The following is a 17,055-nucleotide window of genomic DNA, read 5'->3' on the forward strand; positions in this document are numbered from 1 at the left end:
GTACAGACAGTACTTTACTATTTCAAAAGATTATTCTTCTATCAACTAGCATGCTGAATTTCACCAAAATCAATTCATCAACAATATTGTTGTGGCGGCGCACTGCCGTGTAATGCAGAGTTGTCAAGCCGGAGATATGTGATCGTAAGTATTAGTGATCCGACATGGCAACTCGGTGTCAGAGAGGAGTCAGGTAAATGTAGCGGGTAGTATCACAGAACACAAGACATCCGGGGCGTAGTGACTTTTCGATAGCTATAATGAAACACAGGAAATTTGAAAAATACTTGAATCTCGGTAACGACACTTTCAAGACAACTTTGTAAATAAAAGTTCCGAACAATAACATTCGGACAGTCGGTCTACCGAGCAATTTCACCCGTTCGGTAAAAAAATTTGCATTAGTCATTATGAGACGTAACGACAAAGGCAACAAAACTATTTTACTTTCAAAATTTTACATTAAGAAAATAAATTGTATAGTTTTTTAGCCCTTTCTATTTATTGGTGGTAGGGCCTGTTGTGAGTCCGCGCGGGTAGGTACCACCGCCCTGCCTATTTCTGCCGTGAAGCAGTAATGCGTTTCGGTTTGAAGGGTGGGGCAGCCGTTGTAACTATACTGAGACCTTACAACTTATATCTCAAGGTGGGTGGCGCATTTAAGTTGTAGATGTCTATGGGCTCCAGTAACCACTTAACATCAGGTGGGCTGTGAGCTCGTCCACCCATCTAAGCAATAAAAAAAAAAAAAACAAATTTAACCCAAAGCTAGAAGATTTTTTTGCAACTTCCCTTTCCTTTCTAAGGAGTTTGAACCAATTATAGAAACAACAATGCCTACGAGGGCAATATTTAGGAGAAAACAAAAATGAGAACAACTTACGAATACTTTTATTACATACATACAAATGACACAAAGTTTGACATTTTACAAAAAAACCAACAAAATGTAATATTATTTATATTCGAGGAACGAAGTTATACGTAATGATAGCTTATTGACCATTTAGTATCTTTGAAATAACACAATTATAGGAAAATAAAACATAGTCGCCGGGGACGTGACTTCTCGGGTTCTTTAAAAATCCCCACAGTCGTTTTTATTATTACTTAATTCCCATCATTGTATTGGGTCATTATTTCATTTAATTTCATACCAATACCAAATACTATTTCAAATAAACAATTTTATCTCATACAGTTGCAATTTGCTTAAAAAATAATTTATTTTAAAAAATTCGACACTGGCAACAATGGCATTTAAAGAAGCCTATTACCATACTGGAGAAGAAAGTGTACTTAGAATCTCTTCCCATTTATATTCAAGACCACCTGGCGCCAATAACTTTGAGATCATTTTCTGATAATCTTCCCTCACTCCATTTTATCCACAACCTAAAACCAAAAATATATATATGATATTTTGTCACAGTGATTTAAAACTATTATATTTTTAATGTTCAACTGAAGGCGTAAATGCAAAATAACAATCATCACCTGCCTCATTTTATAAGAAATAAATAAAATCTTAGGCATCGCATAGATTAATCTAATTGTTCTGTCTTTACATCATATCGACACAATGTAATAAAAACTTTGTGGAACCTTAGGCAGCTTATGGCAATTTATCATCTTACATTGCGTTTTTAAACTGTCCATCACATAAAAGCGTTGATATTGCCAAAATAATACACAGCGAATCCCTTACCACTGCAAGGACATATACCGTTCAGTAAAAACATTCTGCGGAGACAATAATCTCTGGAAACACAGAAACTGTCAACTGCCTTCGCCTTTTCGTTTGTAAAATTAAAACACAAATGTCATACTTCTTTTTAAATTTTTCAATATGGCAATTGGCTTCTTGTAATGTCATTGTTGCCAGTGCCAAATTATAAAACTCTTCAATTATTAAATAAATACTATAAATAAATAAAAACGGTACAATATGAAGTTGTTCTGTTTGAAACTGTAATACATAGGGAGTGCTCTGAGGAATTGTTCGAGATGATACCGGCATCTCGTTTTTACCATCGCACCGCCCGCCACCGGAGTAGAGTTCATCCATACTACCTGGAGCCACTGCGTTCACCCACAGTGCGTTTCCAGAGGTTTTTTTTGCCACGTACCATCCGGCTTTGTAATGAGCTCCCCTCCACGGTGTTTCCCGAGCGCTATGACATGTCCTTATTCAAACGAGGCTTGTGGAGAATATTAAGCGGTAGGCAGCGGCTTGGCTCTGCCCCTGGCATTGCTGAAGTCCATGGGCGACGGTAATCACTCATCATCAGGTGGGCCGTATGCTCGTCTGCCTACAAGGGCAATAAAAAAAAATAGTTAGGGAGTGTTATACCTCTCTTCGTTGTGTTTGACGGACCACAGATCAGGCAAATAATTAGGCTTCATGACATTTATGAAATGTTCCCGCCACATCTGCTCCAGAGCGAGCAGACCGCCGTCGCGTTTAGAGAAATATTCAACAACCTTCATTCCGTGAGATTCATAATCGACATTTTCTTGGCTAGAATAAAACGATTTCTGTATGAATATCTTTTTGTCATGATTTTATCAGAACAAACATAACAGACATACAATATGACAGTAAATTAGTGTTGAATACATAAATAAGAATTCATTGCTACTTTTTATTTTTCTAGCAAAACTAGAAGGCAAAGAAAATCGCTCTTATGATAAAAGCTGAATGAGGAAAAGCTACCTTAAAAACTGAATGACTTTTTTAGAACTACAAGTTTATTTTTCTATAGTTTGGTATGAAGCGTTTGGTTAGGTGTTTGGTTTGAGATCAATAACGAGAATCAGAGTAATATTTTTTCAGGTTTCAGGTTATAAACATAATTAAAAAAAACACGTTTGGCACTCGGGGACTGCTGCGATAAAGCTATTGCAAAGCATTTTTTATCAACTTATGCAATTATTATTAGACAATAATAAACTTTCCAAGTTATTATATTTACAGTCAATTCACAAAAAGTATTGGAACTTATAACGTGTACCTATGCCCTTATAACTTCAATTTATTTTTCATTTTGTTGAATCATAAAAACATTGTGATTTTATGGTTGTTTTATTGAACAATGTTTGCAAAACACATCGATATTTTGTGCTTAATAAGCTCGAGAATCGATATTCTGCTATCGATGTCATTATCGATGCCATCACCGATGTTTTTCCAACATCGAACATCCCTACTCGTGTCACCAGCTCACCGTACACGCAGGCTCGTATTGAGGTGAATGGAGATCGAAAGGGTCAGGCTGCAGTCATCATGCCCATGTCTTTGGAAGACCACAGCGGATTGTTATTTGAAGTTCAAAGTTTGAAATTATCAGCAAAACGTAACTGCACTTTCTGTTTGTACGTGTTTCGATTTCAATAAGATCAACAACAGCATCCGTTAATATTGGAGGCTTTCTTCTGTAACTCACACGACACACAGCTCGACCGCTTCCTTCAGTACGTCCTCGGAGACCTCCTTATGTTGAGGGTAGTAATCGAGGATGATCTGTTCTAGCACCTTCCGCCTCTCCTCTGGCAGCTCGTGCTTCTGCGATTGGTAAAGCAACGCGTTGGCAGCAGACTTCACTTTTCTGTTGACATAGACATAGAAATTTTACTGGTGGTAGGACCTCTTGTGAGTCCGCGCGGGTGGGTACCACCACCCCGGCCATTTCTGTCGTGAAGCAGTAATGCGTTTCGGTTTGAAGGGTGGGGCAGCCGTTGTAACTATACTTGAGACCTTAGAACTTATATCTCAAGGTGGGTGGCGCATTTACGACGTAGATGTCTATGGACTCCAGTAACCACTTAACACCAGGTGAGCTGCTACCTCGTCCACCCATCCAGGCAATAAAAAAAACCTTTCATCCCTCGATATGATCTTAGAAACATAATGAAGTAGAAAGAACTTTAACAGGGCAATAAGCTAATCAAAGCTATTACGGCTTTTTTTTTATTGCTTAGGTGGGTGGACGAGCTCACAGCCCACGTGGAGTTAAGTAGTTACTGGAGCCCATAGACATCTACAACATAAACGGGCCACCCACCTTGAGATATAAGTTCAAAAGTCTCAGTATAATTACAACGGCTGCCCCACCCTTCAAGCCGAAACGCATTACTGCTTGAAGAGCAATAGCCTTTCACCCGTTGATATATAGAGAGCAGCGACATACTTTTTGCGCACGTCGAGCGTCTCCCTGGCGTTGTCGGCGGCGGGCAGCGGCGCCCGCGCGCGCTCGGCCAGGCGCGCCCGCACGGCCTGGTCGCGCGCGTTGCTGCGCTGGTGGCACGCCGCACACAGCAGCACCACGTCGTGGGACGAGTGCTCCTTCATTATTTCTGTCCAACGGATATTATACTGTTACGGCGGTAAGAGTAACGCCATCTATCGCCGAATAGTCGAACGAATATCGAAGGACCTAGAAACACCTAGTACGATCGAGAATTACAACGCCATCTATTGACATATAGCGGAAACTACTACTAGAGATGTGTGGAATATTCTCGATAATTCTAGGGATGAGGTATCAGCTATAAAAGCGCTGTAGCGATGGCAAGCAATCAGTCAGTAATCGGAACTACTCGAAGCGAAACAGCGATCGGATCACCTGAAGCGAAGCAGAACAAGCGAATTGAGAGTTTTAAAGTGTTTGTTGAATGTTTAAAGTGTTTGTTGAGTGTTTTAAAGTGTTTGTGAAGTGTTTAACTGTTTTAAGTGTTGAATACAGTTTTTAAGTTGTACTTTGGTGAAATTTTATTTATCCCGAACCCCAGCGCATAACAATACCATAGATAATACACATAAATTAGTTGTAGATAAGCAACTCAAACATTCCACAAAAATGTTTACGGGCGTCAGCCACTAGATGGCTTCGCTTCGATTAGTTTCTCATTGCTTCTGTAGATGGCAGTACCATATTACCTATCCTATATTTTATTTTTAATGAAGGATTTTGTAAATTTCAACATGCATGAAGGCTTTGACGTTGTCGTCACACACCACAGTAAAAAAAACACGTGTGGCACTCGGGGACTGCCGCCGCGGTAATACATTAGCATACATAGCATTAGCATTTGTAGGCAGCGGCTTGGCTCTGCCCCTGACATTGCTGATGTCCATGGGCGACGGTAACCACCTTCAGGTGAGCCGTATGCTCGTCTGCCTACAAGGGAAATAAAAAAGCAATGTGTTTAACGCGAGCTACATGGTAGGTAGGCTTCGTTATTCGAAGTTTTGCCTAAAATATGTGTTAAAACAAAAATGTGACCAATAATAAGCATTCAATATTTTCAGAGTGTAATCTTAAAAACCGACCGCTCTGTGCTTCCTTGAATATGCCCGAACGTTTTAATTATTTAACAGGTAACATATAGAAGTAAAACTTACCCGGGAAATACTTCCTGTACTCCCTGGGCACGACGTTCTTCCGTATGTAGGAGTTGGTGGCGCCGCAGACGACGCACCTGTTCGCCTTGGGCTGCGCGTAGTAGCGGCCCACCTCGCCCACCGAGCGGCCCGCCGGCTCGAACCGCAGCCGCACCGTCAGAGGCTCGCCCCCCACCACCTCCGCCAGACCCTTGTCCACGTACCTCGGAGATCATATGAGGCCGTCAGCACAAAATTGGCCTGTCCTACATTTTTAAGCTATTGCATAGATTTTATCGCGGGCCTTGAGCGCGGCTTGAGAGCGGAATCATGAAATTCCGTAACGAAAAAAATCTTACACCCCTCACTCCGCCTACCATGTAGCGCGCGTTCAACACATTCACACGTTGCGCTTGTGTAGTGTTTGTGAATAAGCCCGCGGCGTGACGTCGCACTGCATGCGCATCATGAAAAGTCTGCCCATCTCTCTCGCGCGGTCTAGCTTATGAGTGTGAAGGAGACAGTTAAGGTTTTGTTTTTATTAATGTTTAATATAGCGTGGTCTTGTTTTATTATTGTTTTAATATTAAATTATCATTGTCTAATTATAATTGCAAAAATATTGGTGTATTGATGAATTCAACAGGATGCAAGTGGCACACATTTTTGATTCAGGAATAAAATTAATTTATCGACGCCATCTCTAGTAGCAAATGGATCTGAAGCATGACTAAATTAGTGATATGGTCAGCGTGTGGGTCAGCGAGTGATTTAGGTGATGAATTAAAGAGATGAAATGAGTAGAGGAGTGTAATCTTCTTCAAAAAGGTATACACTCACCACAAAGCTTTCTTGTTATCGCATGTACACAATAAGTCTCCATCGGGTGCTTGTAGGAAACAATTCTGATACAATGGCTTAGAACGGAGGACATACCTCTTGCTTACTCTTACGTCTTTAAGCTTCGACTCTTTAGGGCTGTAAATGATAAAACGATCAAAATTACTTACAAACAATATGAGCTTACTCTGACGAAGCTTTTATATGCCGTGTACATGTTAATTTTATGTAATATATTCAAAGTTTTTTTCAGCGTCAACATTTTCGTCATAAGCGTCATAAGCACTTGGTATGCTTTAAATATTCCGTCAACAGAACCCAATTATTTGGTATCTTGCATGCGTAACCGGGACTACGTGGAGCCATCTAAAGCCTGTCATAAAACCCAAAGCGAACAACCTAATTAATACTAACTAATAACCTGAGTAAATTCAATGAGAGGATTACCGACATTTTAGAAACTGGTCGCTTTTGAAAGTCCTTTTTAACTTTATTATATGTACTGAATTGTCTCTTCTGCTTCAGGCTGAACTTTTAAATAAAGAAAGCAAGGTTTCTTTTAAAGACGAGAAAAGATTTTAGATTATGTTTAAAAAACTTCTCGGCAAGACAACACAACAATAATAATGAAAACTAACTGACAACTCCAAATGTGTAACTAAAATAATACACACACTAGCACATTCCAAAACACTCTGTGGTGACTTTCAGATGTGTAATTGTTTTGATGTACAGAAGCACACAAGCAAAGCCCCAGTCGTCGTTCTCGTCGAACCCGTCGCTTGCGACGAAGGGCTCGACGACTAAAATAACCCACAGACACAGTCCACTGAGTTTCTAGCCGGATCTTCTCAGTGGATCGCGTTTCCGATCCGGTGGTAGATTCTGCGAAGCACCGCTCTTGCTACGGTTCGTGTTAGCAATATCGTCAGGTTTGAGCCCCGTGAGCTCACCTACTAGTTAGGTAAGATTACGCTGAAATAGCTTTTCAAGGCTATCAGCTTAGGTAGGAAAAAAAAGCAAAGCACAGTTTAAAGCAAAAGTAAGATACAATCTGGACACAGAACAGAAGGAGGCATTAACTATATACATAATAAAAAACTTTATAATTACAACAGGCATATGCCTGCAAGTGTCCTGAGTTTCGCAGTAAAAGACGGCTGATCTCTGCAGAGATCTGTGAGCGAATGGCGTGGGAAGCTGCGGCGGCACACTCATAGATACCTAATAAGTACACTTAATTTCTTAGGGCGCAGCTCGCTCTGTTGATGTTCTGCACTTTCAAACAAAACAATTACATGTGTGTGAGTCACCAACAGTTCACTTGAAAAGAGAAGATGTCACTAACTACCCCACACTGTCACTAACTCCACTCTATATTACGAATACAGAATAAAAGTCAAAATACTGCCCTAACACTTTGGGTTCGTGACCATTTTTTGCTATGCGTTTGGAAGGTATCTAAGATTCAAGAAGATATAATCGTGAAGGCTTTTCAAGAAAGGTTTAGTCAAGACTTACACAATGTTTGAAGAGATTTTACTGAGTTTCGGATGTCCAGTTTAGTCTGGTAAAGTGGTGAACGGGCCACTCTTGAAATGAGCATCTCTGAAACATGCCTGTTCAGTGTGTGTGGTGGCAACCAAATTTTATAAAATGGTATTCTTATGACTGTTAAAACTTTTAGTGAAAATGTCAAATCAATTATTCATTTTTCCTACAGGATTGAAATTTGGCATAAATAAAGAATTTTAGGAGAAAACTACTATAATACTGCTTGTGAGTTATGGGAATATAGTGGTCAGGCTGAAATCTCCTGATGCATCACTTATCACTGCAGGGTCTTCAGATTTTAAAACCTATTACAATGACGAAATTTTATATCTTGCCTAGATAAGTTTTTGATATTTTATTTACTTACATGTCTCCTGCAACTTTTCTGCTCTTCTGCTTGAATCCAATATCAGCATATTTTTGGCAGATGTCATCTACGCTTAGCTTCTTTGATAATCTTAACAGATCCTTCATCATAGATTTGAAACGGTATTCTTTCAGCAAATATTCAAATATCTTGATGGCTACATGAGCATCAGCAGCAGCGTATTGTTTTTGCTTGACCGTCAGTTCATCAGCTTCCCAGTTACTGCAACGAATCTGTTTTTAAAAATTAGTAAGTGGAAATTAAGTGCAGCACACTTTTTTAGTTGCTACAGATTCTCAACAAAACAGATAGCCTCATTAGCATGATAAACCTCCAAACCTATTGTAGCATAGCAATTTTTCAATAATCTACATCATATTTTAGGTTGGAGGAGGCTATACTGTAGTAGATAAGTAATTTGTAATATCACAAGTACATTCTATATTATTATTATGTAAATTGTATGTAAGCTAGCAATATTTATTTTGATAAACAGACGGTAGTTAGCGCAACATTCTAATGTCGGAAATAACATCTTAATCTTCCGACATCAAGAATACTCTAAACTACTCTAAAGTATCCCAAACATCGGAAATAATATAATGCAAGTATAAACGCGAATTCAAACCGTAAAAGTAGTTTTAAATATGTCTATTCGAATAAATCGAAGAAAATATGTACACCGTTCATAATTCAACATTCAATTTTATTTCAGCATCTCATGTCAATTTTTAAAAATCGAACTTCAAAACTTCATATTTCCTAAGTGATGGCACATCCCTAATGTGGAATTTGTGGACCATGAAATGCTAATGGAAGCCCATTTGTACTTAGGAAGTATGTACAGTATGTAGTAACAGCATCCTGTTGTATTTCTTCTGTGAAGCAATAATTTTCCGGTTCAAAGAGCAGGGCAGTTATTCTGAAATACAATTGAGACTGACCTCACTCACGCTTTGTAGTGGCTTTCACATGTGCTTTGTATGAGTTCTGGTAATCAGTTTTCACCAGATGGGCCAAGGTGACCCTTGTTCACGAATTTAAGTAATAGTAAACGAAAACAGACACATCACATATTACTGCCTTAAATTTTTTGTTGTTTGTTGTCAATTTGTTTGTTGAACTGAACATATAATTTTTTTGGAATAACGGCTGCATAACCTTTAAATGATGGTTGGATAGAAATAGGCATGATCATTTTCCTAACCTTTGATTTACTCTACAGCCAATAGCTATACAATATGTTTCTTTATTAACTCACCCTCCAACTCTTATCCAAGACAATTCGCAGTAGGTTCTTGGATAAAACTGCAAGACCACCTGGCTCTAGTCCACATAGTTCTGCTAGATATCTTACATCTAATGTAGACTTCAACTTCACTGAATAATCTTGGAACAGATATTTTCCATCATCATTTGCTGCTACTCCAACTTTATAGATTTTTTCATCTTCTAAGAGATCCTGTCAATTTGATGAGGTTAGACCACAGGCTTCCTAGTGTTATAGTGTTAGCTTATGCTAATATCTAGGCCCTGTTTTATTATCTATTAAAATTATACACATAAACTGCTCATATAGAGAAAAAGACTCGCATCAGATACTTTTATTTATCACATTTCGTTAACAATTTCACATTGATATTTTTTTTTCTACATATTATTGATTACCTAATATTGGAATCTGACATCCCAGTCTTTGTAATTATATTATTGAAATGGAATACAAGATTCGAACTTTGTGACTCACACTTTTAATATGTAATATTGTGCAATTTACATATGATGGAAATTTAAACCATTTGAATCAATTTTGGTGAACTATTTTTAGCACTTAGTATGTATCTATCGCTAAAATGAGAAAATATCATGCAACATGGAGTATTTTTAATTGAAGAATTTTTCTGAATAGATCAGACAAGAACAAAAGGTTCCACATTAAATGGCCTCCAGATAGGATTTTCTTCAGGTAGCCACCAGATGTATTCATGTACAGTAATCACAATCACTGACTATCAGCAACAACAATAACTTACCTTTAAAGAATTAGGTATAGTTTCCATTGAACTAAGCCTGAACAAGCAACACAGGCCATCAGATGATGATAATTGTACCAGTGCAACTGGCTTTCTTTTTCCGTGATCTGTCACCCATTCACAGTCAAATCCTAAAGCATTGTAGTCACAGCATCGCCTTTAAAACAAAAAGGATTTTGTTACTTTGAGTTTAAATTATTTTTTCAGCACTTAGTACCTGAAACAGCTCACAGACCATTCGATTTTAGGTGGTTATCTTATTATATGTAATATCAAACTCGTATTTACAACTTTAGATGAGTCTGTATAGTATATTGTTGGAGTTTGAATATGAAAGTAATGGCAGGCAACACTTGACACTTGTAAGGTTACAGATTTCAAATATTGGAATTATTTAAATGTTTAAAACAGATGATTGTCTTCTTGTCAGAAAGACAATGACTTCTCATCTAGACACGGTCAGAGCAACATCTGAGAGTTTTATAAATATAAAATATTATAATAGTGTATTAGTGTACAAAGTATTTGCAATATAATTATATTAACCATGAAGCAGTGTTTTTAAATAGCCTCTCATCTCCTACAGAACCCAATCCCCTCAAATTTAACCGTCCAACATAAAAAAATTAAAATTATTAACCTTGGCTAACTATCTTTTTACGGTTTAATCTCACGTTTATTATTGTGGGGTGGCAGTATTAATACATCCACAACTCGTCAACAAAAGTGACATTTTAACTTAACATAAATAAACTACAAAATATAATAACGTGGAAAACCCATTTAACAACTAAATAAGAGTATTGAATCAAAGATCTGCTTTTTTAATTTTTTACCTTACCTTCGTAATTCATTGACCGCTTCGTCGCAATTTCTTTCATTAGTGGCAATTTTGATATTTATATACGAAAAAGCATCAACAGCGTCTAGAAGTCGGCTTTTCCGTTTCCAAAATAAATATGTTACTGCCCCTACAGCAAGAACTGCTGTTGCTAAATAAATCTCGTATCTTGTTTTTGATTGCATGATAAATAAATAGAATACAATATAATAAACAGAACCACAAAACACCTACATTCTACAGATTTACTACTACACAATACAACATTTAATATTCCATAAATTAATATAAAATGCAATCTAACATTCCATCCAATCCAATATTCCATCACATTTCACAAACGTCAAAAACACAGATGTTGTTTATTAATTACTTTTTTTAAAAAGGAAATTATGACCTGGTAACTAAGACTTTTAGGTCAGGTCAAAATATTCGAATTCGAGTTTTTTTTCGATCTTTTGCATTTTCTGAGAAGATTTAATAGTAACATATATATTTTTTTCACCATCGGAAAGTAGAGATTTCAACGAACAGAAAACATACCAACTTTTTGAAAAAAGCTGATATTTTGACGGGTGAATTTTCGATTGAAAATTAGGGTGCTTTTTCGATATTAATTCAAAATAAGGTGAAAAAATAAATATTTCTAATCAAATAAATTACAGCGTATTTGGGAAATAAAAAGGTAAGTTTTCACCAAATTTCGTGAAAAAAGATTTTTTTTTGAAAAAGATAAAAATAAAAACAAAAAACTTGGTTTTTTGAATTTTTTACATAAGTTTTGAGGTTATGTGAAAAAAGTGTAAATACAAAAGTTTTAGATCTTTTTATTACCTACAACTTTGCCATTTGACTTTTTTTCATAGGACTTTTAGTTTTGCCGGAAATCGAGAAAAACCGTTTTTTTTTCCTACTTATTCTAGTAACCTCGAGGGATTATTCTAGATTCGCCGAATTAGTAGGTGAGCTCACGGGGCTCAAACCTGATGACGTTGCTAACATGAACCCTAGCAAGAGCCGTGCTTCGCAGAATCTGGCGAGAAACTCAGTGGGCTGTGTCTGTGGGTTAATTTACTCGCCGATTCCTTCGTCGCAAGCAACGGTTTCGACGAGAACGATGACCGGTGCTTGGGGTACCTAAAAGCACCGATAGTGGATCGGGAGGATCCAAGATGACGTGTTTTGGGCGACGTCGAATGTTTACCATTTGGTCCGCAGGATCGCTCATGCAGTTAACCCGCGCTAACGCATCTATATCGCCTCTAATGCCAACAGGATTCCGTCTTCATGGAAGACTGCTCATGTCCACCCTATCCCCAAAAAGGGTGACCGGTCAGACCCCTCGAATTGCAGACCTATCGCGATAGCTTCCTAGCTTTCCAAGGTGGTGAAGCGAATCATAAACATCCAGCTCCTTTAGTATCTTGAAGATCGCCAGCTGATCAGTGATGGTCAGTACGGTTTCCGTCATGGTCGTTCAGCTGGCGATCTTCTTGTATACCTCACACATATAGATGCGCTGAAAACTTGGAAGGCAAAGGTGAGGGTCTCGCTATGAGCCTTGACATCGCGAAGGTCTTCGACAGGGTATGGCATAGGGCAACTTCTATCGAAGCTTCCAGCTTACGGGATCCCCGAGGGACTGCAAGTGGATCGCTAGCTTTTTGGAGGGACGGAGTATCACAATAGTCGTCGACGGCTGCTACTCCGATACCATGACCATCAACGCTGGCGTTCCACAAGGTTCGGTATTCTCCCCCACGCTTCTATTACTGCATATAAATGACATGTTATCTATTGATGGCATACATTGCTATGCGGATGATAGCACGGGGGATGCACGATATCTCGGCCATCAGAGCTTCTCTCGAAGCGTTGTACATGAGAGGCGCTCAAAACTTGTGTCTGAAGTGCAGAACTCTTTAGGGCGGAACTCCACGTGGGGTGAACAAAATTCAGTTCAGTTCAACCCATTGAAGACAGATTGGCGCGCTCACTACGAAGAAGGACCCTTTTGCCAAAGGGCCGCAATTTCAAGGAGTACCCCTGCAGCTTTCCGCGAGTATAGGGATTCTGTGGGTCGATATTTCAAGCGATGTCCAATTTCGGAGTCATTTGGAAGGTAGAGCCAAATTGGCCTCTAAAATGTTGGGATTCCTCAACAGAGCGAAGCGGTATTTCATGTCTAGGCAGAGACTTGCGCTTTATAAAGCACATGGAGTACTGCCCTCACCTCTGGGCCGGGGCTCCCAAATACCAGCTACTTCCATTTGACTCCATCCAAAAACGGGCTAGTTGATAGTCCCGTTCTCCCGGATCGCTTGAAACCTCTAGGTCTACGGAGGGACTTCAGTTCTGTCTGTGTTTTATACCGTATGTTCCATGGGGAATGCTCTGAGGAACTATTCGAGATGATCCCCTCATCTCTTTTTTATCATCGCACCTCTCGTCATTGGAGTAGAGTTCATCGATATTATCTGGAACCGCTGCGTTCATCGACAGTGCGTGTCCAAAGATCTTTTTTGTCACGTACCATCCGGCTTTTGAATGATCTCCCCTCCACGGTGTTTCCCGGGCGCTATGACATGTTCTTCTTCAAACGAGGCTTGCGGAGAGTACTTAATGGTAGACAGCAGCTTGGCTCTGCCCCTGGCATTGCGGACGTTCATGGGCGACGGTGACCACTTACCATCAGGTGGGTCGTATGGCTCGTCTGCCTACAAAGGTAATAAAACAAATCTTCTTTTTTAAGTATGACCGTGTCGATTTTTTCAGTGAACTCATTTGAAGAATACGAGAAGATATTACGCCTATCAGCTTTCTTAAATTTTTCCACATTTGTGCACTTTCACAAATATTAGATAAGAAGCTATGGTTGAATAAGAAGATGAAAAAATCAGTACCTCCCCCCACATAACAGCTCCGTGGAACTGCTGCCATGCAACGCGTTAAATAAGTAGACCACGAGGTAATATTCTAACTTCCAAAAGTGTTTTTAGCATAGACCTATTACTTTAGTGGTTTTTCCATAGACCTATATAGTGGGGACACGACATATTGTTCTATACGTACAATTGCTTATATAAATAGCACCCATTTTGAAGGCACACACATAAACATATATCTATCTCGTTCTTACTCAGCACTTTAACTCGCAGGAAAACAATATAACAGTATTTCAGTGCGTACATAAAATGAAACATGAATATACGTAAATATCTCCGTCTCCGTCTAATGAGGCCGAAAATCCGCCATGTTGAGCGCACCAAATGTCATTGTCACGTCAGTTCGGCCGTCTGTTTTGGGTTGTACATTATTTATTGACTTTAATATCGATTTAATATGATTGCTTATATAAAATTTCATATTTTATCATGCTTAAAACATACAAAAATAATAATCAAAACGTATTTTATAGGATCTCAAGAAAGTCGATGCCCCAAAACTATTATCTATATATATTTAAATTCATTATGGAGCCCTCATCCGAAAAATCCATTTTTCGGTCGGAATCTATTGATCATGACACTAATAATAAAAACCTCTTTAAAATATGTCATCAAAACATATTTAGACATTCTGTTTAGATATTTCGGGAAAAAGGCTACCGACAAAATCTCTTCGGAACTATTTAAATAAAATAGTTTTATTCCGCAGTGAGTAAAACACTATTGTAAATTCGTTAAATATTTAATAATTAAGTGATTTTAGAGAGAAAGTCACAAGGAATGACGTTTTTAATTTTATTAACGAATAAATATTCTGTAGGTGTTTTTTTTATCAGGCGGTCCCTTAATAAGTTTAAAATTTGAATCACTCTCAAGCGAAAGTGATTCAAATGGTGCGGCGCACCTTCCTTGAGGTGCGCTGCGGTAGTGTGTTACGGACTTTAGAGTCAGCAAAACAATTAAAATAGATTGTAATAGTCTAAGAAAAACACGTACTCAAAATACTATAACATTTAGCATGCTAGAAATGGGCAGATGGCACTGTACTACGCCATATCTTTATGTTTTGCGACAAACGACAACTTTATAAAATCAGTGTAGCAACTTTTAAAAATCATCATACTTGGCAAATTCGAAGGACGAACTTGTCTTAGATTTCACACATCTAAATCATATCATATTCGCACATAACAATATACCTACTTACTTCCCATTAAAGTATAAATTCTACAAATAAATAATACTCAACAATATTAAAAACTAGCTGACCCGGCAGACTTCGTAGTGCCTCAATCGATAAATAAAAGACCTAAACTTTTATATAGAATAAACTTAAAACAAACAAAAGGAATCCGTCCGACGGGGGACACGTCAAAGGGAAAACAAAATTGTTATTTTTATTTAATTCCGAGAATTTTCATATTTTTATACCTTTTAAACCTTTCTCTGGACTTCCACAAATAATTCAAGACCAAAATTAGCCAAATCGGTCAAGCCGTTTTCATGTTATGTCGTGACAACGGAAAACGGGTTTCATTTTTATATATATAGATAAAATGAGCCAAGAACGTTTATCGATAAAACCTGATAACATTGAAATCTTTTGTACAGTACTAAAACCGCCATGTTTTGTGGTCAGATGACGTCACAGTGGCACGAATTTTTTGTTGACGCTTCGATCAACAATGTTGACGTTTCATTTCCATAGGTTTCCTACTTCAGTGGGTTTTTCACTGAAATATGAAACCTATGGAAATGAAACGTCAACAAAAATTCGTGCCACTGTGACGTCATCTGGCCGCTGAACATGGTGGTTTTAGTGCTGCCCAGAAGATTTTAATATTACATTTTAGGTTTTATCGATAAACGTTCTTGTCTCATATTATTTTAAATATTGTTGAGTATTAATTTTTTGTAGAATTTACACTTTAATAGGAAGTATGTATTATATATATATTGTTATTTGCAAAGATGACGTGATTTAGATGTGTGAAATCTAAGACAATTTCGTGCTTCAATTTGCCAAGTAAACAATATGACGATTTTTAAAAGTTGCTACACTGATTTTATAAACTTGTCGTTTGACAACTCAGTGACGGCAAATCATAAACATATGGCGTAGTACAGTGCCATCTGCCAATTTCTAGCATGCTAAATGTTATCATCGTTTCGTATGTTGCCATCTCGCTCGCACTTGCGTATATGCCGGAAAGGTATAAAAGCTTTATGTCGGCGATAAAACGTTAGCATGCTAGCTATGCTGTTTTGTGTAACCTGTTACCTCTCAATTACAACCTATTTTAATTGTGTTGCTGACTCTAAAGTCCGTAACACAGTACCGCAACATACCTCAAGGTAGGTGCGCTGCACCATTTGAATCACTCTCACTTGAGAGTGATTCAAATTTAAAACGACCCTCCTTGTGACTTCCTCTCTAAAAACACTTATTTATTACAAATTTACCGAATTTACAATAGTTGTTTACTCGCTACGGAATAAAACAATTTTACTTAAATAGTTCCGAAGAGAGATTTTGTCAGTAACCTTTTTCCCGAAATATCTAAACAGAATGTCTAAATATGTTTTGATGACACATTTTATTAAGAGGTATTTATGATTTGTGTCATGAACAATAGATTCCGACCGAAAAATGGTGTCAGAGTTTTCGGAGTAGTGCTCCATAATGAATTTAAATATATATAGATAATACTTTTGGGGCATCGACTTTCTTGGGATCCTATAAAATATTTTTTAATTATTATTTTTGTATGTTTTAAGCGGGGTAGCATGATAAAATAAGAAATTTTATATAAGCAATCATATTAAATCGATATCAAAGTTAATAAATAATGTACAACCCAAGACAGACGGCTGAGCTGACTTACAGTGACATTTGGTGCGCTAAGCATGTCGGATTTTCGGCCTCATTAGATTTTTACGTATATTCATATTTCATTCTATGTACGCACTGAAATACTGTTATATTGTTTTACTGCGAGTTACAGTGCTGAGTAAGAACGAGATAGATATAATATGTTTAGGTGTGTGCCATCAAAATGGGTGCTACTTATTTAAGCAATTGTGCGTAT

The 17,055-nt window shown here is 37.9% G+C and overlaps 1 protein-coding gene across 1 annotated transcript; it reads right to left on the minus strand.

The window, feature by feature from the left end:
• Positions 1-876: 876 nt before the first annotated feature.
• On the minus strand, positions 877-11,371 carry LOC101737619 (exonuclease 3'-5' domain-containing protein 2). The gene is made up of 10 exons (XM_004922994.5): positions 11,019-11,371; positions 10,178-10,334; positions 9,406-9,606; positions 8,145-8,377; positions 6,224-6,361; positions 5,405-5,607; positions 4,191-4,356; positions 3,447-3,608; positions 2,354-2,521; positions 877-1,395 (listed from the first exon to the last, which is right to left on the minus strand). The coding sequence occupies exons 1-10, from the start codon at positions 11,201-11,203 to the stop codon at positions 1,323-1,325; spliced, it is 1,686 nt and encodes a 561-aa protein (XP_004923051.1). The 5' UTR covers positions 11,204-11,371; the 3' UTR covers positions 877-1,322.
• Between the last annotated feature and the right edge of the window lie 5,684 nt (positions 11,372-17,055).

The sequence above is a fragment of the Bombyx mori genome, chromosome 15 (genome assembly GCF_030269925.1).
Source record: "Bombyx mori chromosome 15, ASM3026992v2".
Taxonomy (NCBI): Eukaryota; Metazoa; Arthropoda; class Insecta; order Lepidoptera; family Bombycidae; genus Bombyx; species Bombyx mori.

Bases quoted from the DNA above. Each gene is read 5' to 3' on its own strand.
- LOC101737619 (XM_004922994.5), bottom strand. From the start codon at position 11,203: ATGCAATCAAAAACAAGATACGAGATTTATTTAGCAACAGCAGTTCTT. The intron at 8,378-9,405 runs GTGAGTTAATAA...TTTTAAAAACAG, and splicing joins TCTTGGATAAGAGTTGGAGG to ATTCGTTGCAGTAACTGGGA. The intron at 6,362-8,144 runs GTAAGTAAATAA...TATCATTTACAG, and splicing joins AGAAAAGTTGCAGGAGACAT to CCCTAAAGAGTCGAAGCTTA.